Source organism: Vicia villosa, linkage group LG4 (genome assembly GCF_029867415.1).
Source record: "Vicia villosa cultivar HV-30 ecotype Madison, WI linkage group LG4, Vvil1.0, whole genome shotgun sequence".
Lineage (NCBI taxonomy): Eukaryota > Viridiplantae > Streptophyta > Magnoliopsida > Fabales > Fabaceae > Vicia > Vicia villosa.
The window spans coordinates 111,029,944-111,053,385 of record NC_081183.1 but is presented as its reverse complement, the minus strand read 5'-3'; the positions used below and the strand labels follow the sequence as shown (position 1 = coordinate 111,053,385).

General features: G+C 35.8%; 2 protein-coding genes across 2 annotated transcripts; both read right to left on the bottom strand.

Moving 5' to 3' along the window:
- Positions 1–17,251: 17,251 nt before the first annotated feature.
- Positions 17,252–18,046, bottom strand: LOC131597671 (AT-hook motif nuclear-localized protein 29-like). The gene has a single exon (XM_058870354.1). It carries the CDS (start codon positions 18,044–18,046, stop codon positions 17,252–17,254), a length of 795 nt encoding a protein of 264 aa, XP_058726337.1.
- A 1,649-nt stretch (positions 18,047–19,695) lies between these two features.
- LOC131597669 (uncharacterized) lies at positions 19,696–22,404 on the bottom strand. Its single transcript, XM_058870353.1, has 5 exons — positions 22,200–22,404; positions 21,362–21,580; positions 20,700–21,255; positions 20,395–20,630; positions 19,696–20,273 (listed from the first exon to the last, which is right to left on the bottom strand). The coding sequence occupies exons 1-5, from the start codon at positions 22,402–22,404 to the stop codon at positions 19,696–19,698; spliced, it is 1,794 nt and encodes a 597-aa protein (XP_058726336.1).
- Positions 22,405–23,442: the final 1,038 nt, after the last annotated feature.

Here is a 23,442-nt window from a genome sequence, read left to right as displayed (position 1 = left end):
CTGAATCTTTTCTAAACACGGTTAAGTGCTTGCACCTTAGAACCGGCGCTCTGATGCCAGTTGAAGGATAGAAAAACACTTAGAAAGGGGGGGTTTGAATAAGTGTAGTTTCAAAACTCGTAAGATAAAAATAATTTGCACAAGTATTTTTATCCTGGTTCGTTGTTAACTAAACTACTCCAGTCCACCCTAGACAAGGTGATTTACCTCAACTGAGGACTTAATCCACTAATCGTAACAGATTACAATGGTTTTCCACTTAGACAACTTCTAAGTCTTCTAGAGTCTTCTGATCACAACTTGATCACTCTAGGAACATCTTCTTAGATACCTTCTAAGACTTCTCTAGAGTATACTGATCACAACCCGATCACTCTAGTCCTTTACAAATTAATGTAAACAAATTCTAAGAGTATTACAATTGCTTCTTAAAAGCGATAATCACAAACTGTGATATTTCTCTTACAGATTTAAGCTTAAACTCACTAAAGTATTACAACAGCAATGTAGTGAGCTTTGATGAAGACGAAGTTTCTGAGCTTTGAGTTGAACAGCGTTTCAGCAAGTTAATATTCACAGAAATTGTCAAGAATTGGTAACCTTGCTTCTCATCAGAACTTCATTTATATAGGCGTTTAAGAAGATGACCGTTGGGAGCATTTAATGCTTTGCGTATTCCGTACAGCATTGCATTTAATGTTTCACTGTTCTGTCAACTACCTCGAGCCTTGCTTTTGCTGTGACTACTGACATTGCCTTTAATAGCTTCTAACGTTCCTTTTGTCAGTCAGCGTAGCCTGCCATCTAGTACTTGATTCTGATTTGTTCTTTGTAAATACTACGTTGAAAATCATCAGAGTACAAACAGCTTGGTGCAGAGCATCTTCTGATCCTTTGATCTTGATATGCTTCTGAGCGTGATTCCATGACTTCAGTGCTTCTGCTTCTGAACTCAAGTTCTTCTGATGCTTCTATAGACCATGTTCTGATTCTGCTTGACCATCTTCTGATGTCTTGCCAGACCATGTGCTTGTTAGAACAAGATTTGTTCTTATCAATTATCTTAGTTTTGATGATAACAATAATATGAATTTTGCTTAAGATAATATGGTACTCTAATCCAATGCAATTTCCCTTTCAGGAAATATATGAAGAGTACGCATAATTCAGCGCTCAGAAGTTGTGTCTCAAATGGTTCAGCATGCAACATCAGAACATGGTCTGGCAAGACATCAGAAGATGGTCGAAGCAGAATCAGAACATGGGTCTATGGAAGCATCAGAAGAACATGAGATCAGAAGCACTGAAGATCAGAAGATGGTATCACGCTCAGAAGCACTTCAAGGTCAGAAGATCAGAAGATGCTATGCACCAAGCTGTTTGACTCTGATGATATTCAAACGTCGTATTCACAAACATCAGATCAGAAGGAAGTACAGGTGGCAATCTACGTTGACTGACAAAAGGAACGTTAAAAGCTACTAAAGGCTACGTCAGTAGACACAGCATGAACAAGGCTCGAGGTAGTTGACAAAAGCGTATAACATTAAATGCGATGCTGTACGGAACACGCAAAGCATTAAATGCACTCAACGGTCATCTTCTCAACGCCTATAAATATGAAGTTCTGATGAGAAGCAAGGTTAACGATTCTGCACCAAAACATCTCATATCAAACTTGCTGAAACGCTGTTCAAATCTAAACTCAGAATCTTCATCTTCATCAACTCACTACATTGCTGTTGTAATATCTTAGTGAGATTAAGCTTAAACATTAAGAGAAATATCACAGTTGTGATTATCGCTTTTAAGAAGCATTTGTAATACTCTTAGAATTACATTAAGTTGTAAGGAACTAGAGTGATCGTGTGATCAGTATACTCTAGGAAGTCTTAGCAGTTGGCTGAGCAGTTTGTAACTAGAGTGATCAGGTTGATCAGAATACTCTAGGGAAGTCTTAGGAGTGAACTAAGCCTAGAGTGATCGTGTTGATCAGTAGACTCTAGAAAAGTCTTAGAGGGTATCTAAGCAGTTGTTCCTGGAGTGATCAGTGTGTGATCAGAAGACTCTGGAAGACTTAGTTGCGGACTAAGTGGAAAACCATTGTAATCCGTGCGATTAGTGGATTAAATCCTCAGGTTGAGGTAAATCATCTCTGCGGGGGTGGACTGGAGTAGCTTCGTTAACAGCGAACCAGGATAAAAATAATTGTGCAATTTATTTTTATCGTCCAAGTTTTAAAGTCACACTTATTCAATCCCCCCCTTTCTAAGTGTTTTTCTATCCTTCAATTGGTATCAGAGCGCCGGTTCTAAGGTGCAAGCACTTAACCGTGTTTAGAAAAGATTCAGGAAGAGAAAAACGCTTCAGTAAAAGATGGTTGATGAAAGTGAAAAGACTACACCTACACCTGCATCTACATCTGGCTCTGCTGAGCAATACAACGGTAACAATGGTTATACAAGACCGCCGGTATTTGAGGGTGAAAACTTTGAATACTGGAAAGATAAACTGGAAAGTTACTTTCTTGGTCTAGATGGTGATCTATGGGATCTTCTGATGGATGGTTACAAACATCCAGTAAATGCCAGTGGCGTAAAGCTGACAAGGCAAGAAATGAATGATGATCAAAAGAAGCATTTCAGGAATCATCATAAATGCAGAACTGTTTTGCTGAATGCTATTTCTCATGTTGAGTATGAGAAAATATCAAACAGGGAAACAGCCTATGATATATATGAGTCCTTGAAAATGACTCATGAAGGAAATGCTCAAGTCAAGGAGACAAAAGCTCTTGCCTTAATCCAGAAGTATGAAGCCTTCAAGATGGAGGATGATGAAGACATTGAAAAGATGTTTTCGAGATTTCAAACTCTGACTGCTGGATTGAGAGTTCTTGACAAAGGATACACCAAGGCTGATCATGTAAAGAAGATCATCAGAAGCTTACCCAGAAGATGGGGTCCTATGGTGACTGCATTCAAGATTGCAAAGAATCTAAATGAAGTTTCTCTGGAAGAGCTGATCAGTGCCTTGAAAAGCCATGAAATTGAGCTGGACGCAAATGAGCCTCAAAAGAAAGGTAAGTCTATTGCATTAAAATCAAATATCAAGAAATGCACTAACGCTTTTCAGGCTAGAGAAGAAGATCCTGAAGAATCAGAATCTGAAGAAGAAGATGAACTGTCCATGATTTCCAGAAGGGTAAATCAACTCTGGAAGAGCAAGCAAAGGAAGTTCAGAGGCTTCAGAAGTTCAAGGAAATTTGAACGAGGAGAATCTTCTGATGAAAGAAGATTTGACAAGAAGAAGGTCATGTGCTATGAATGCAATGAGCCTGGACACTACAAGAATGAATGTCCAAATCTTCAGAAGGAAAGTCCCAAGAAAAAGTTTCATAAGAAGAAAGGTCTTATGGCAACCTGGGATGAGTCAGAAGATGATTCAGAAGATGAGCAGGCCAACTGTGCGCTGATGGCGACAGAAGATGACGGATCAGAATCTACATCAGAATCAGATTCTGAAGAGGTATTTTCTGAACTTACTAGAGATGAGTTAGTTTCCGGTCTAACTGAACTTCTGGAACTCAAGTCTCAGATTAGTCTCAAATACAAAAAGCTGAAAAAGCAATTTGAATTTGAAACAAAGAAGCTTGAGTTGGAGAATTCTGAATTAAAAGAAAAACTTTTAAAATTATCCAATAATGTTGGATCTCCTTCTGATTCAGAAAAATCCACTCCCAGTCTAAACCATATTCTGAAAGAATATGATTTAAGTTTCAGGAAGTTCTTATCTAGAAGTATTGGCAGAAGTCAGCTAGCTTCTATGATATATGCTGTGTCTGGAAACAAAAGAGTCGGCATTGGTTTTGAGGGTGAAATCCCATACAAACTTGAACCTGTTGATGAGATGAAAATCACATACAAGCCATTGTATGATCAGTTCAAGTATGGCCACTCACATGATATTAGGCACACTTCACATGCTCAAAGTTTTCACATTACACACACTAAGAAGCATGTGACACAACCTAGGAAATATCATGAAACTCACATTAAGAATTATCATGCTGTTCCTCCTATTGCTTACAATGTTAAATCCAAGTTCAATCAGAACTTGAGAAAATCTAACAAGAAAGGACCCAAAAAGATGTGGGTACCTAAGGATAAGATTATTCCTATTGCAGATATCCTTGGCTGCAAGAAGGACAAAGCACAACATGTCATGGTACCTGGACTCTGGATGCTCGCGACACATGACAGGAAGAAGGTCTATGTTCCAAGACCTGGTGCTTAAGTCTGGAGGAGAAGTCAAGTTTGGAGGAGATCAGAAGGGCAAGATAATTGGCTCTGGAACTATAAAGTCTGGTAACTCTCCTTCCATTTCTAAAGTACTTCTTGTAGAAGGATTAACTCATAACCTCTTATCTATCAGTCAATTAAGTGACAATGGTTATGATATAATCTTCAATCAAAAGTCTTGCAAGGCTGTAAATCAGAAGGATGGCTCAATCCTATTTACAGGCAAGAGGAAGAACAACATTTATAAGACAGATCTGCAAGATCTTATGAGTCAGAAGGTGACTTGTCTTATGTCTGTTTCTGAAGAGCAGTGGGTCTGGCACAGGAGATTAGGTCATGCTAGTTTGAGAAAGATCTCTCAGATTAACAAACTGAATCTTGTCAGAGGACTCCCTAATCTGAAATTCAAATCAGATGCTCTTTGTGAAGCATGTCAGAAGGGCAAGTTCTCCAAACCTGCATTCAAGTCTAAGAATGTTGTTTCTACCTCAAGGCCATTAGAACTCTTGCACATTGATCTGTTTGGACCAGTCAAAACAGCATCTGTCAGAGGAAAGAAATATGGATTAGTCATCGTAGATGATTATAGTCGCTGGACGTGGGTAAAATTCTTGAAACACAAGGATGAGACTCATTCAGTGTTCTTTGATTTCTGCATTCAGATTCAATCTGAAAAAGAGTGTAAAATCATAAAGGTCAGAAGTGATCATGGTGGTGAATTTGAGAACAGATCCTTTGAAGAATTCTTCAAAGAAAATGGTATTGCCCATGATTTCTCTTGTCCTAGAACTCCACAACAAAATGGAGTTGTAGAGCGAAAGAATAGGACTCTGCAAGAAATGGCCAGAACCATGATCAATGAAACCAATATGGCTAAGCATTTCTGGGCAGAAGCAATAAACACTGCATGCTATATTCAGAATAGAATCTCTATCAGACCTATTCTAAATAAGACTCCCTATGAATTGTGGAAGAATAGAAAGCCCAACATTTCATATTTCCATCCTTTTGGATGTGTATGCTTTATTCTGAACACTAAAGATCATCTTGGTAAGTTTGATTCCAAAGCTCAAAAGTGTTTCCTTCTTGGATATTCTGAACGCTCAAAAGGCTACAGAGTATACAATACTGAAACATTGGTTGTAGAAGAATCAATCAATATCAGGTTTGATGATAAGCTTGGTTCTGAAAAACCAAAGCAGGTTGATAATTTTGCAGATTGTGATATTGACATATCAGAAGTTGTTGAGCCAAGAAGCAACGCATCAGAAGCAGAGCTTCTCAGAAGCAAAGAATCTGAAGATCAAGTATCAGCTTCTCTGGAGGATCTAAGTATTTCTGAAGAACCATCTGTCAGAAGATCATCCAGACTCATCTCTGGTCATTCAGAAGATGTCATTCTTGGAAAGAAGGATGATCCAATCAGAACAAGAGCATTCCTTAAGAACAATGCAGATTGTCAATTAGGTCTTGTATCTTTGATCGAGCCAACTTCTGTTGATCATGCTCTAGAAGATCCAGACTGGATAATTGCTATGCAAGAAGAACTGAATCAGTTTACAAGGAATGATGTTTGGGATCTTGTTCCTAGACCAGATGGATTCAATATAATTGGTACAAAATGGGTCTTCAGAAACAAGCTCAGTGAGAAAGGTGAAGTGGTAAGGAACAAAGCCAGACTGGTGGCTCAGGGTTATAGTCAGCAAGAAGGGATTGACTATACAGAAACCTTTGCACCAGTGGCCAGGTTAGAGTCTATTCGTCTATTAATTTCTTTTGCCACTCAACATAACATCACTCTCTATCAGATGGATGTTAAGAGTGCCTTCTTAAATGGTTATATAGATGAAGAAGTTTATGTCCATCAACCTCCTGGTTTTGAAGACTCTATGTCTCCTAATCATGTTTTTAAACTAAAGAAATCATTGTATGGATTGAAACAGGCTCCCAGAGCTTGGTATGAACGCTTAAGTTCTTTTCTTCTGGATAATGGTTTCACTAGAGGAAAAGTGGACACTACTCTCTTTTGTAAAACCTTTGAAAAGGATATTTTAATCTGTCAAATATATGTAGATGATATTATTTTTGGAACATCTAATGCTACACTTGGAAAGGAGTTTGCTAAGTCTATGCAGGCTGAGTTTGAAATGAGCATGATGGGAGAACTCAAGTATTTCCTTGGAATACAAATAAATCAAACATCAGAAGGAACATATGTTCACCAAACCAAGTATGTGAAGGAACTTCTGAAGAAGTTTAATCTTCTGGACTGCAAAGAAGCCAAAACTCCTATGCATCCAACATGCATCCTAGGTAAGGATGAGGTAAGTAAGAAGGTAGATCAGAAGTTATACAGAGGTATGATTGGATCTCTTCTATATCTGACTGCTTCTAGACCTGACATTCTGTTCAGTGTTTGTTTGTGTGCTAGATTCCAATCAGATCCTAGAGAATCTCATTTAACTGCTGTTAAGAGAATTCTAAGGTATCTGAAAGGTACTACTAATGTTGGCTTAGTTTACAGAAAATCTAAAGAATACAACTTAGTAGGATTCTGCGATGCTGATTATGCTGGAGACAGAATTGAAAGAAAAAGTACTTCAGGAAGTTGCCAATTTCTTGGAAGTCATTTGATCTCCTGGTACAGCAAGAAGCAAGCAACAATTGCTCTATCAACAACAGAAGCAGAATATGTCGCTGCTGCTGGTTGTAGCACACAGATGCTCTGGATGAAGAGTCAGTTAGAAGATTATCAGATATTTGAGAGTAACATTCCTATATTCTGTGATAATACTTCTGCTATATGTTTATCTAAGAATCCTATTCTTCATTCAAAAGCTAAACATATTGAGATTAAACATCATTTCATAAGGGACTATGTTCAGAAGGGTGTTATATCTTTAAACTTTGTTGATGCAGACCATCAATGGGCTGATATCTTTACAAAACCCCTGGCTGAAGATAGGTTTAAGTTCATTCTGAAGAACATCAGTATGGATTTATGCCCAGAATGAGAAGATGAGAAGTTCTCATGTATGAGTATCTTCTGAAATGAATGTGGAACATTTTTTTTAATCATAAGTTCTGATTGAAATCTTTTAGAAATTATGATTCGGTTATTACTAACGTTTCATTGTCTAAGTTGATTCAGAACCTCTTTTAAAGCAAAACAGCTGTTACGTTTTATCTCGGGATGGTAAACCTGTCGTTACTATTCATGGATAAGTGCGCGTGCAGTTGAAGGGACGCCGACCATAGGTAACTGTGCTAGTCACCTCATTTGTCTTTATTATCTCTCCTCACGTCACGTAACATTAAATGATTTTCATCTTTCGTTTCATTTCATTTTCTTTTAAATACTCTTTAAACTCTTCTCTTTCCCTCTCAACTCTCTCTATCTCTGTGCATTCCTCATCAAGTTTCTCTCTCTCTCTCTCTTCCATATCAAACCCTACTTGTTCATTTTTTTTTTCTGCAAACCCATCATGAACTCTTCATCAAGCCCAGGAAATAATGAAAATGATCAAAACAACAAAAGGAAAGCTGTTGAAACATCACCTTCCAAACCCAAAAAGATCAAAATCACCTATGATCCTCTCAAGGTGAATCCTTTCGAAGCAATGTTGTCTGGAAATTATTCTAGACGAGTGTTTCATCCTCCTGGTGAAAGCCCTCCATCATCTCCATCTTCTTCCTCATCTTTCGACCTTCAAGACTCAGCTTCCTCTTCATCTAACCTTTCCTCTCCCTTAATCTCTTCTGAAGAAATCTCTTCATCTTCACCCGCTGAGAATGTTGTCTCTGGTAAAGATGGTGGAAGATCTGCTTCAGGACCAAGTCTCCCTGATCCCTCGCCTGAAAGCCCAAGAAGCAGTCAATGAGGCGTTTCACTCCTTCATGGCATGCTGGCACAGACGTTGTCTTAGCTAGGGTTCTAGGATTTGGTCTTAGTAGTTTTGTTTTTCTTTGTTGCACATCTTCTTGTAATCCTCTTTTGATTATCAATGAATAAGTTTCTTTGTTTTTACATTCCAGTGTTTCTATTTGTCTTATGCATCTGAATCTTTTGAAATATTTCTTTTTGATGTTATGACAAAAAGGGGGAGAAAGATAAATGATAAATGATTTGATTAAATCTATCAGTTGCTGGGTAAAGGCTCCCACACATTCACTAACAAGAACTGCAAGTTCTACATGGTTTAAGTGTTTTGCAGGTACAGAGAAGTGAAGTGAATCTTCAAAGCAAACACTAGAAAGCGAAACCATAAGAAGCGTTATTCTGTAAAAGGAATAAGCTCTTGGAAACTGAAGCAAGCTGAGTGCTGTCAAGCTTCAGAGATCAGAAGCAAGAAAGAAGAATGAATCAGAAGCACTGATAATAGAATTTGAATATCATTGTCTATCCTGTTCTGACAAAATTCTATTTGCTCTGATACATATAATGTTATGGCTCTGATACATTATTTCAGCCTATATGGCTCTGATTCATATAATGTGTTCAAACATACATTTTATGTTCTAACTCGTTCATGCTGACTTTTGTCGTTTAGTTTTTGTTCTGTAACATTTCAGGATGTAGAGATGCTCTGATGATGCTCTGGTACATTCAACAATGTTCTGATACAAATCTAGCATGAAGCGATGTTGGCAGACATTCAAAGTTCTGAAGCTATCCGAGGGAAGCAGAAATCAGAAGATGTGAATGTTCTAAAAGATCCAGAAAACTCAAGTTCTGAAGCTGTCCTGAATGGAAGCAGAAATCAGAAGCTGTGAATGTTCTGAAGATCAAAGAAATTCAAGTTCTGAAGCTGTCCTGAATGGAAGCAGAAGTCAGAAGCTGTGAATGTTCTGAAGATCAAAGAAATTCAAGTTCTGAAGCTGTCCACGATGGAAGCAGGAATCAGAAGCTGTGAGTGTTCTAAGGATCTAAAGAAATTCAAGTTCTGAAGCTGTCCAATGGAAGCAGAAGTCAGAAGCTATGAATTCTCTGAAGGCAGAAGCTTATATGATCGTCTCTACCGAAATAATCAGGGAAGTCTTTTATCAAAGTTCTTCGAGTATTTATTTCAGGGGGAGATTATTTATCTCAGGGGGAGATTGTTAATCTCAGGGGGAGACATATTCATATGCTTATGCTATAGCTGTGTAATTTGTCTTTTGCCGTCTACTCTTTCTGATCGCAAATTCATATCATTTATATATGTTTTTGTCATCATCAAAAAGGGGGAGATTGTTAGAACAAGATTTGTTCTTATCAATTATCTTAGTTTTGATGATAACAATAATATGAATTTTGCTTAAGATAATATGGTACTCTAATCCAATGCAATTTCCCTTTCAGGAAATATATAAAGAGTACGCATAATTCAGCGCTCAGAAGTTGTGTCTCAAATGGTTCAGCATGCAACATCAGAACATGGTCTGGCAAGACATCAGAAGATGGTCGAAGCAGAATCAGAACATGGGTCTATGGAAGCATCAGAAGAACATGAGATCAGAAGCACTGAAGATCAGAAGATGGTATCACGCTCAGAAGCACTTCAAGGTCAGAAGATCAGAAGATGCTATGCACCAAGCTGTTTGACTCTGATGATATTCAAACGTCGTATTCACAAACATCAGATCAGAAGGAAGTACAGGTGGCAATCTACGCTGACTGACAAAAGGAACGTTAAAAGCTACTAAAGGCTACGTCAGTAGACACAGCATGAACAAGGCTCGAGGTAGTTGACAAAAGCGTATAACATTAAATGCGATGCTGTACGGAACACGCAAAGCATTAAATGCACTCAACGGTCATCTTCTCAACGCCTATAAATATGAAGTTCTGATGAGAAGCAAGGTTAACGATTCTGCACCAAAACATCTCATATCAAACTTGCTGAAACGCTGTTCAAATCTAAACTCAGAATCTTCATCTTCATCAACTCACTACATTGCTGTTGTAATATCTTAGTGAGATTAAGCTTAAACATTAAGAGAAATATCACAGTTGTGATTATCGCTTTTAAGAAGCATTTGTAATACTCTTAGAATTACATTAAGTTGTAAGGAACTAGAGTGATCGTGTGATCAGTATACTCTAGGAAGTCTTAGCAGTTGGCTGAGCAGTTTGTAACTAGAGTGATCAGGTTGATCAGAATACTCTAGGGAAGTCTTAGGAGTGAACTAAGCCTAGAGTGATCGTGTTGATCAGTAGACTCTAGAAAAGTCTTAGAGGGTATCTAAGCAGTTGTTCCTGGAGTGATCAGTGTGTGATCAGAAGACTCTGGAAGACTTAGTTGCGGACTAAGTGGAAAACCATTGTAATCCGTGCGATTAGTGGATTAAATCCTCAGGTTGAGGTAAATCATCTCTGCGGGGGTGGACTGGAGTAGCTTCGTTAACAGCGAACCAGGATAAAAATAATTGTGCAATTTATTTTTATCGTCCAAGTTTTAAAGTCACACTTATTCAATCCCCCCCTTTCTAAGTGTTTTTCTATCCTTCAGTGCTGAAGTTGCATACTGAACCTTCTGAGTCAAAGCTTCTTAGCGCTGATTTGTGCATACTCTTTATATATTTCCTGAAAAGGAAATTGCATAGGATTAGAGTACCACATTATCTTGAACAAAATTCATATACATTGTTATCATCAAAACTAAGATTATTGATCAGAACAATTCTTGTTCTAACACACATGTCTATGTGCTATAGATCCAAACACCTTCAGATGACTCAAGCTACGCTTGAAACTAGACCAACATTCTCTTGTCATGATTCCTTCTAGCTTCTTCGTCGAACATCTGTTCAAAATGTATGTTGTAGTTGACATAGCTTCACCCCCAAAAGTCTTTAGGTAAATGCTTTCCACTCAACATACTTCTCACCATATTCTTGGTGGTTTGATTCTTACTTCTACAATTCCATTCTACTGTGGAGTATAGTGTGACACCACCTCATGCACAATCCATTCTTTCTCACATAACATGTCGAAGTCTTTCGACACATATTCTCCACCACCATCAGTTTGCAAAGTCTTGAGTTTTAGCCCACTTTGTATTTCGACCATAAATTTAAACTTGAAAAATACCTTGATCACTTCACTTTTCTTCTTGATCAGGTTAGTCCACAACTTTCGACTAAAGTCATCTATGATGTGACAAAGTATTTGTTACCTTCAATCGAATCCACCAGGATTTGTCCTCATACATCAGAGTATATGATTTCAAGAATAGACTTCGACTTGCTTCTTGCATCCTTGCTAAAGTTATTCTTGTGTTGCTTCGCCTGTACACATTCCTCACATACCTCATTTGGAATGTAGATTTCTGGAAAGACTGAAACCATATTCCTTCTTTTCAAATCTATGATGTCCTTGAAGTTGAGATGGCCTAGTTGATAGTGCCACATCCATTCATCTCTGCTAGTTGCAGTTGCAAGCCACTTGTACTCCATCACATTAAGTTCAATCTTAAAGGTTCTATTTTGAGACATTGGAGCCTTAAATATTAACCTTCCTTTTGCGTAAATAACTCTCATTATCTTGTCTTTGACCGACACTTTATAATTCTTTTCGACCAACTTCCCTATACTGAGCAAATTGCTCTTCGTGTCTGGCATGTACAAAAAATTCGAAATTACTGACCTTTTGCCGTCCTTCCTCATAATTAGAACATCACCAATACCTCCAGTTGCTAGGGTATTGTCATTTGCAAATTTCACCATGTTCTTCATTAGGGCTTTATATTGAAAAGCCAATCATTTCTTCCATACATGTGTGATGAGCATCCTGAGTCCAAGTACCATTGGTCCTTGAATTTCTCTTCATATATTATTGTGACCATGATTGTAACGCCCCAGATCTACCCAACGTTTATATTAAAATCAGAGTGCCAAAATTTCTATTTAACTTGAGGTATTACATTCAACTTTCAAAAACAACAACGCAAACAACTTGATTTTTAAACAGATATATAGCACCAAAATAAAACACAGAACTTTAACAGGTATTTAGTCTCAATGATTAAACTTTAATTAAATAACTGCGGCGGAAAACAAATCAACTTAAAACTTTGAGTAATTCATAGCATCTTTCAATAACTTAAATCAGCAGCAAACTCCTCAAAATAACAATTGAATTCAACATTAAGGTAATAACAACATAAATCAAAACAAGCGTTTGTTTCCCCCGAGTGCTACATATCAGAACAACGATACCCAAAAGCAACTAAGTCTTTACTCCTCGTTACCTGCACGTTACCAATATAAAGGCAACAGAGAAAAACAAATAAAGGGTGAGATATCGAAAAGTATAAGCAAAAGTATGATAATTGATAAATTAGACATAGAATCATATAATATTCGCCGCATTCAGAAGCAACCACAATATACAACAATCATCCAAGCAACATAACAATAACAACAGTGTCAAAATGCAACCCAACATGAAACTCGACTATGAAAATGCATGTGGATCCATCGGAGTAAAACTCCCAACTTAAACAAATGCTAGGTTATCGAGGCATTTCAACAACTTGAACAGGGTGCCATCACGGCCAACTTAATCAATGCCATCAAGGCCAACTTAAGCAATGCAATGTTATGCGACAATATGAACGACATCAAATCAACAATATCACAACACAATCAAAACAACGACAACAGAAACAACAACTTAGACTACAACTTAAACAGCTTTCCACCTTGGCTATTTGAGCCTACAACCAAAACTTGTCCAAATTCGAGACAAAACCCACTTACTTCAACAGTACCTGCAACTCACACAATCGATATAATAGTCAACAAAATAACCAACCAACGTTATCCAATTATATACACGAACCTCTCTGACGAATTTCATTCAATTCCAGTTAATTAATTATACCATTATTTTTCACCTACGCGGCTGTTTTTATACTATTTCTGTTTTCCCGCGACATCTATTCGTTCAACTATACATTCCTATTAACTACTACCATTATTATAAGCCATTCCTGCATTGTTAATTTCCTGTCAAAATTATAACTTTTGGTACTAACAATTGTTCCTGTTACACTTATTCTGCCAATTATTGATTTTCTCCTTCTAACCAAACCACTGCTAAAATATCACAATTCATTCATCTGATATCTATTACATAGGTGTATTCATCTGGTATCTAACATCAATCCATGTCACCTATGCAAAAAATTCACCTAATTATGTTAAAGGTCACTAAAAACACAGTAAAACAAAATGGGCACTTATCCTATCTTAAAAGGAGGAAAAACCAAAGAGGTGGGGCCCCTTAAGGAAGGGAGGCGCCCGCCTCCTCCTACCATGTCCTGGAGACGCCGGTCTCCTATGGAGAAGAAATTAGGGAGACGTTCGTCTCCTATATATGGGTGGGAAGTCACCCACTTCGAAACCCCCGTCTCCACTCGTTCATATTTATTCCTGTTCTTAGCCATTACGTATACACTTATAAATTTTTCCAATACAATTTCATTGATATACTAATATATATTCCAGACTCGATTCAACACAACATATGCCAACAATTATCAACTACATAGCAACTTAGTTATAAATCCAGATCAACCGATACACAACAAAATCACAGAAATTACAATTTAGCACATGAACACAATTTAGCAGTAAAATCACACAACCCTAAATCCTACATAACAACCATCATACAATCAATTATATTAGTCGAATCTCACCCCTTACCTTTGGATTGAACGGAGCTCGAAAATAGATCGGTAACTGCAACCTCTAACACTACAACTCCCAATTTCCATACTGCTAGCACCAAAACCTTTAGCTCTTATTTTTCCTCTTCCTTCTGCTACGTGACTCCTTCTGATTTCTTTTGTTTTGGTTTGATAACTACCACTACCCTAACAAAACCTAATAGAATAATTGGGCTCTCTAAAACTCATGTTTGGGTTTTACTAACTAATACCCCTCAATTGCTAATTCACACCTATAATTAAATCCAACCAAAATTATCTAATAACTTATAAAATAAATAATAACTCTAATATTATTTATCCTCCGACTTTATCCGATAATATAATTTAATCGCTCCTACACACACACACACAGATATATATTTATATATATATATATATATATATATATATATATATATATATATATATATATATATATTCTATTAATACAAATTCCTCGTCTTATAATATCCCTAATAAATCCAACTTCGATCGAATTTCCATATTAAATCCTCGAATAATTTATTTAAATAATTAAATAAATTTTCGGGTGTTACAATGATCGTCATCATTTCTTCTTCATGTTTTGCAAAATTTGCATCACTTTCTTGATTCTTTTGTTTCTCTGGACAATCACTAGAATAGTGACCATACTTCTGACAATTGAAACACTGAATGTGACTTTTGTCAGGATTTCGACTACCACCTCTTCCTCTATTAGCAAGACCACCTCTTTGGTTGCTTTGTATGGTCTTCTTTGATTCGACACAATTCCTTCCCGCTAGTTTCCTCTACCAGTAGAATTGTTGTAGCCTCCTCTACCTCTATTGTCGAACCACTTTCCTTTGCCTTTCTTTTCTCTAGACGGTTGCGCTTGCAGAGCTACATCACTCTTCGACTTGCATGCAGCTCTTTCAACCATTCTTTGTTCATGAGATTCAAGTGTTCCTTGAAGCTCTTCTTTTGTCAATTTCGACAAATCTTTCGACTCTTCTATGGCTACCACCACATGATCGAACTTTGGAGCCAAAGATCTCAAAATATTTCCTACAACATATTTCAATGTCAACACTTCTCCATATACCTTGATTTGATTCGCTAGTTTCGTAAACCTAGTGAAGAAATCTTTCATGCTTATTTCACTTTCTTCCATCTGAAACAATTCATACGATCTTTTGTGAATTTGTAACCTCACCTCTTTCACCTTCTCAGCGTCTCCAAATGATTTTTCAAGAATCTCTCATGCCTCTTCTACATCACTAACCTTTTCAAAATTGTATGAACTTAGACATTGATGAATTATAAAGAGAGATTTATAATTCTTCTTCAATTATTTGTACACTGCTTGTTTTTCTTCTAAAGTGTCTTCTGAAAGCTCTTCCATTCCATCTTTCATAAGATTCCAAAGATCTTGACAACAGAACACGACCTTCATCTGCTTGCACCAATTCTCATAGTTATCACTTTTGAAAAATGGAAGACTTGCTAGAAAATTCCCATTCAGATGCATAATCACCATCATGATTTTTTTCTTTTTCCCTTGAATCGCTCAACCGGAGCTCTTGATACCAGATGATGGAAATCCACCAAAACCTATGATGAATTTCTATCAATCTTCATGAAAAAGATTGTTATCAACACATAATGACAACAAAAAAGAAAAGAAATTTGAAGAAGAAAGAAAGTTAAGAAGATGATTTTCTGCAGAGTTTCTCTCTGCCCACAAATTGAGAAAAACTTCTTTATTCACCTGCAACTGCAAATTCTAAGAATACTCAATGTGTTACAAAATAGGGGTTACTCCCTTTATTTATAACTTTAGGTTAGCTTGCTATCTAAGCCGAAAAGCCCAAAACTACAAATGTCCAAAATAACTATTTTGGATCTAAATTGAAATGTGTGTGTAGCAACCTATTTACAACACTTCGACATACAACTTCCTAATTTGACACACCTTGTGTCACACAACATACTGCTTTCGACACAAGGAGTTACACTTTTAACAATCCCTCGCGTTAGATTTCATTAACAGAGGCTTACGTGGTACACCACGTGTCACGCCACGTTAGTTAAAGTCAAGACTAAAGAAAAAAAGACACATTGCAGGGTTTTAAACCCCCTTTAAATAACTTAAAAAACAATAATTTTCACAAAAACGGAGCATTTGAGGCCCCTTAGAAGACAATTATATAACATTGGTGACGTTTGATTCCCCTCTGTGTGTGTCAAGTGTCCACTATTACTTAACCCTCACTCACTGAGATAATCGCTATCAGACAAATCATGTATGTTGAGTTGCATATTCACCCTTCTTGAGATTCACCAAAGTTTTTCTCTTCAAATTTTTCGAATCGCTATCTGACAAATTTACAAGAGAACAATGTAGAAGTAGAAATTCAAGTAGTTGTTGTTGTTGAGGGAAAGTATAGTTTTCCATAAATTTATTCTCATAAAAATAAGGAATCCTAGACAATTATTATTAAAATTATTGGAAGTTATATTTTTGCATGTGGGTTGGGCTTTTGTTATATGCTATGAAGCTCAGACACACCAATTAAAATTATTGGAAGTTATATTTTTTGCTCATGTTTTTTAAGTTATTTAAAGGGGGTTAAAAACCCCCGTAATTTGTCTCTTTTTATTTAGTGTTGACTTTAACTGACGTGGCGTGCCACGTAAGCCTACGTTAGTGGAATCTAACGCAATGACCAAAAATAGGGACGCAAAATATTACGAGGATCATTGTTTAAAGAAAATTTTTCTAGGGACTAAAATTGAAGGTTGCCATATTTATAGGGACCCCTGACATATTTAACCTTTTTAAATTTATGGGACCAAAATGAACTCCGAATATTATGTCTATTTATTTAAGTAAATCGGTCTGATAATTTTAAAACATATTTTTAATGGTGTGTGAACTACCTTTTCTTCAACTAAATAGGCTTATAAAAAGCCCTATGCATTTTTTATTTTTTAAAAAGTATGACTTTATGTAAGCCCTTGTAGGTTAGACAATAGGCATGTGTTAATCAGACTAATTTATTTACACCCTTACTTTTACTCAATTGAAAAGTACTATAATTAAACTTAATATTCATATTTATCATATTATGAAGAGCAAGTGCCATAAATAAATTAATGAAGAAAATGTATGTATAAAACAACAAAAACTCATTCCACCCACAAATTTATTTATTTAGATAAGCATAAATGTTTTAAAAATATAAAAATGTATATTTCTATTCAATCCATCTAGAAACGGGGATGTTTGGGTGGGGGAATTACGGTTGCAGTAGCATCCCATCCAAATACACGATCTTGAGTAGAGGATGATGGATAACTGATGTTGCTACTCATCATGTTTCTCGTTCCAGATGTTGAATCTCCAGCATTGGACAAGTCATGATCACCTACTCTCACTTGTCCAACTCCATCGATGCATGGAAGGTGATGTTCTTTTCGATCAACTACCACCGAAGAAAGTTTTTCGGGTGCAGTGTTTGCAAAGGAAGCAACCGTCAAAGTCACTAGACTTGAAGCCACCAAAGGGGGCATCACACTTCCCCCAATCACTTGTTCATTTATTCCTGATAAGTAAACTGTCAATCCTCCAACATTCATCGGTGTTGGCGTTGGAAAAACTGTCCCAGATATCAAAATAATCTCAAACCTTCCTTGTAGGGTTGTAACTCTTCCTGTGGGTAGGCGAAGTCTAACATGTGTCACAAATCCATCTCCATTGAGAATGCATATGCCCCTCCCCTGACGGTGAGCGTAATCAAAGACACTTTTTGATATGTCGTCTCCAACCCTAATCTCAAGGACATGAGAACTTACAACATTAGTATTGTCATGTGTTACTATGACAGGTATCTTAGGTTTGTTCCTAGAGCCAAGAGGACGCCCCCGGGGGCGGCGAGAGGCAGTGGAGGAAGATGCGTGATGGTTGTTATCTACGGTGGTATTGGTGTTTGGTGTTTCGATTTCTGGTTGTGGTGCAGTGAATAGCTGAAGCTCTTGCTTTCTCTCAGCATCGTGGTCAGACATTCTCTTGTTTTTTGTATTCGTCTTTACTTGTTTGTTTATCTTTGCCAAACATTTCCGCCTTTTAATATTAGTGATGAAGGACCTGAGATGAATATTTTATTGATATTTTTAGTTTTAGTCTTTTAAGATTAAAATTAATTTAATATTTTTGGGCGAAAATTGGAGGATAAAGCAACATTCCAGTCAAACATGATGACCATAGACAAAACGTTTTCTTTAATATATTTACACCACCCACCGAATTCACTCACTTATCTGAGACCACCCACCTTATTATATTTCATTATATTTATTTACTTTAATAGTTAAAATAATAAAATAATTTATTTACTTAAGTACTGAATTGATTTGTTCAATATAAAATTGTTTTTTTTAATAAAAAGAAATACAACATGAATTTTTTTTTCATTTTTTCTTTTAATGTTTAATATATTAATTGTCAAATTATCAATAATTAATACTTATATGAAACAACACGAGTTTATTTAAATTTTAAAAAATTACACTTTTTAGAAGAAAAAAGGTCTATCACTCAAGGGTTGATTCTACTTAGCTCAAGGGTTGTAATACCAGATTTGTTCAAAGGGGAGAACATGGTTTTTCGTTTATAAAAGGGGGAAATGTAAGATGTTCAAAGTTATCTACCATCTTAATATTAAAATATTGGTTGATTTTAATAACTACAATATTACTTTGAAGAATCTGACTGTTTTTTACAAATATAAAAATAATTAATATTGATTGAGTTATTTAATTTAAATTTTCATTATCTCTAAATTTCATTAAACATTTTATAATAAATTATATGAAAATTTAAAAAATGGTGAAAAAAAGTAATACAATATTACCAAAATATAATAGATTATGTTTAATGAATTTTGAGAGATTAAGCTCATCTATTATAAAATACAAATTGTCTGAATTTTATTATGCAAAACAAAACAACCTCTTTTATAAATTTTCATCTATTTGCTATGGATTCTTAAAAAGTTGAGAATTTAGAGAGAAAAAATTTAAAAATATTTCAAATAAAAAAGTTGTTTTTGAATAGTCTCTCCATAAAATAAATTTCGATAACTGTTTTTAATAAGTGATTTATATTATGCTAAACATCTACCAAACTTTTGATATATATATATATATATATATATATATATATATATATATATATATATATATATATATATATATATATATATATATATATATATATATATATATATATATATATATATATATATAATGATGTTGTTTAGTTCCGGATTAAATTAACAAATGGAATATGGCCATAATGAAAAGATATAATATGCCAAAAAGTATATTGATAGTATTGTTAATGTCATGTAAATGAAGTAGTGGTAGCCTCCATATGACTTTCTTTGGCTTTAGTAAAATTCCAAATGTTATAAGCTTGGTACTGACCAAACAATATGCTGCTTTAAATAAGTAGAGAAATACAAAATGTGTTACAAAAGCTTATAAAAAATAAGTTGAGCTGCAACATGACATCCCAAAATGAAGTGAATGAATATAACCTGAAAGATAGGAAAAAAACACAATCAAAGTTAAATTGTGAATGAATAATATTTCGAAGTGGTAAATTACGTGGATAATGGTTTGGTACGAAACAATATCTAACTTCACACCTTTTAAATGTTATGAAACACTTCCTTGAATACAACATTGGTGGTAGAGAGCATAGGTTGTTTCTCTTTGTCGTGAATAAGAATCCTTAATCCCTTTTTGGATTTGACTCTTGAGATAGCCACGTACAATTGCCCATGACTAAAAACTTCCTTTGGCAAATACAATCCAACATTGTCAAGTGACTGGCCCTGTGACTTGTTAATAGTCATGGCAAAGGAAACAATAATTGGAAATTGGCGTCTCACCAATTTAAATAGCCATGGAGACTGTGAGGGGGATAAAGACATTCTAGGAATGTAAAAGATGTTACCAATATTTTTTCCAGAAATGATCTTGGCTTCGATGACATGGGCAGCAAGTCTGGTTACAGTTAGTCGTGTACCATTGCACAAGCCCTCTGACTGATCTAGGTTGCGCATTAACATAATAGTGGCCCCTACTTTCAACCTGATTGAATGGTTAGGCAATCCAGAGGTTTTAAGAGCGTTCAAAAACTCGGGTGTCACATGCTCATATGCATCAAAGTTAGTTACATCAGATTTATCAATGGAATCACTACTAAAGTATTCTCTCTCATCACCTACATCATGAAAAATACCAAGATTTAGTTAAAAATGTTAAAGAGAAAAAAAAGATATATCATAGTACAAAAGATATTTATGACTAACATGTATGAAATGAACTAAGTGGCATATGAATACCTGGAAGAAGGTTAGTGATATATTGGTTGATGTCATCAACTACTTCGATTGTTGAAGCTAATATCGCACGACTTTGAAGATAATTGGAATCAAGATAATTATGAATGAGATCAGGGTAGGTATCTTCAACAATGGCCTGAATCGGATCTGAAAAGTTTGAAATTAAGAACTCATCTGGAATACAGATATCAGCATAACCATCATTAGGTTCACACATGGTCCCATCTCCAATATTTAGAATCCACTCAGAAAAGCTCATAATGTCATCAGCTGTAGTAGTAGGTGTACCACTCTGCAACCTCATGTTCTTTGTAAGTCTCAATACTTTACAATGATCCCAAATATAAGAAGCATTGATTGTTGCATGGATAATATCAGATCTAGTACCTCTTGGTATAACAGGGAGAATTTGTCTGAAGTCACCACCAAAAACAACAACCTTACCTCCAAATATTTTTTTAGATGCATGTGTGGATCCACTCATGATATCTTTTAAGGATTTGTCCAAAGCTTCGAAGCAAAACTTGTTAGCCATAGGAGCCTCATCCCATATGATTAAGTCTGTAAACTTAAGAAGCTCAGCAATATCATCTTTTTTTTCAATGTTGCAAATAGAAGTCTCTAAAGTAGGAACTGGAATCTTAAATCTAGAATGAGTCGTTCTTCCTCCTGGTAATAACAAACTTGCAATTCCACTTGAAGCAACCGGCAAGACAATTTTCTTTTTAGATCTAAGTGCTGCTGATAAAGTGTTCCACATAAAGGTCTTACCAGTCCCACCATAGCCATATAAAAAAAACACCCCACCTTGTTGCTTTTCTACAACATCCATGATTTCCTCAAAAATGTTACTTTGCTCATCTATGTATAATAGAGATTTCAAAACAGAGTGTTAATAAAAACAAAAGTGTCATTATTTTGTCAAATTTATTCAATAGAGTCATATTATTCAATAGAGTCATATTACCTGTAAGAGAAGCATACAAAGTATCAAAAATTTGTTTTTGAGCTACAACCTCATATTGAAGTTCATCGTAAAGTAGCCTATTTCCAGTAAAGGAGACGACAAAATCTTTTGGATATGGCATTGTCTTGAAGTCTTTTAGACTTCGATTATTATTTTGTAAAAGTGTTTCAATGGCCATAAGTGTCCTTTCTTTGAGCTCGACATCGGTCATTGTCAGACCTACGACATAGTTGTTAAAAAAAGAATGTTATGCATGACAGAGCATAATACAAAAAAATTTACGTAGACCTTGTTAATAAAGATAGAATGTTATGCATGATAGGCAAGGTATTATCCCTGGAAATGAATTTTTAAAAAAACCTATTGAAACTTTATATGTACCGTCCAGTTTCCATGTTTCATAAAATATATTGCAAGCTACCAGTAGGCTGCTTCTCCTATGAAAACATAAATTAAGTAAACACGAATTGAGACATATATATTCATCCCATTATGCATACAATATATTGTAACGTACCAGTAGGCTGCTTCTCCTAAAAAAAATATAAATTAAGTAACCATGGTTAAATAAATTGGACATTGTTTTAAGCATGTAGCACATAGGCTGTAAACTGCCAGAGACATAGATATATACGTTTAAAAACGTGTCGCCTTACAGTTACCAGATGCTGTTCTACGGCTGTAATAATTGAATGCAATAAACTGGATCTATTGGTTCTAAGATATTGCATGCAAGTTTTCTGTAAGAGTAAAAGAGCATGATGCAACACGAAAGAAAAATGCAGGAAGGGAGCTATATATTTAAATAAACACTACAGTTAGAGTAAAAACAAAATACCTTGATTTCTTGTGAATAAGCGTTGATCATAAAGAATGCCATCTGACAAATACATCCAAGTCTTTCTCCAAACATGTTCGGGTCTATTCATGGACGAAGATAACAACATTGTCACAAATAACTTCCGTAAAAATGGACCGGAACCCCAAAGATGTGCCTCTTTGATCGCCTCGACAAATTCTCGACCATCTTGTAGAAATCCCATCGCAAAGCATGCGTCCCTAAAAGTTTTAAGTTGTTTTCCATCAACTTTCTTAATGTCTTTATAGCATAAAGGACCCTTTGTGACCGTGAGCATCATTCTTAAATAAAACAATTCACCAGTGCTTTGAGGAACCCAAATTAGTCGACCAATGGTATACCCTCGTTTCCTTGGTTTCCAAGTCCGACTTCTTTTATGATAAACAAATTTAGAAACAAAGTCACCATAAGTTAGCAATCTTGCTTCCTCATAAGTTTTGTTTGCCTCAAACCAAGATGTAAACATTGACTCGGTTACACTTGGTTTGAGTAAAACATCACCTACTTGCTAGTAGTCTTTGTAGTACACAGAGTTTTCACCTTCCATATGAAAAAACATGCCTCACTTGGGGAGATGTATCGACAATCCAAATATTGCTTGATCTCGTCAATGTTATTCTTGTCCTGACCTTGTATGATTGCCGAAATACGATCCGAACCTTTGTTAATATATTTGAAAAGGTATTTGATGGAAGTACTTTGGTTGCACCATTCCATGTTGATGTGGGCTTCGTATTTCAACAAAAAACTTGGATTGTGAGGAACCACATGACCACTATGAAATATTATGCCGTTTTTTTCAATTGTGTGTCCGTTGTTTCTTCTCCTATAAACCGGGTAGCCCCCGTGGTCCACTATAGTTGTAGGCTGAAATTTCTTAGGATAAAATTTGGTGCACTTGTTATCTTTCATGCAAGGTGAGTCTTGATTTGCCAAACCACAAGAACCGTGGACCATGTGAGATTTTACCAAATTGTACAATCGAGGGTGTGTTCTGGGATCGGGCACTTCGGCACTAATGATCTTGTCAATGTCTTCGGGCCTTGGATATTTGTTTGAAGGATGCAAAAACAGCAAAATATGGGCATGAGGTAATCCTCTCTTTTGGAACTCAATGGTGTACATATCTAGCATGGGAAGAATATACCAAAATTAGCAATCATGACAGTAATAGTATTATAAAGTTTGAGTAACTGGGCAGAATTAACTCACAAGCAAGCAC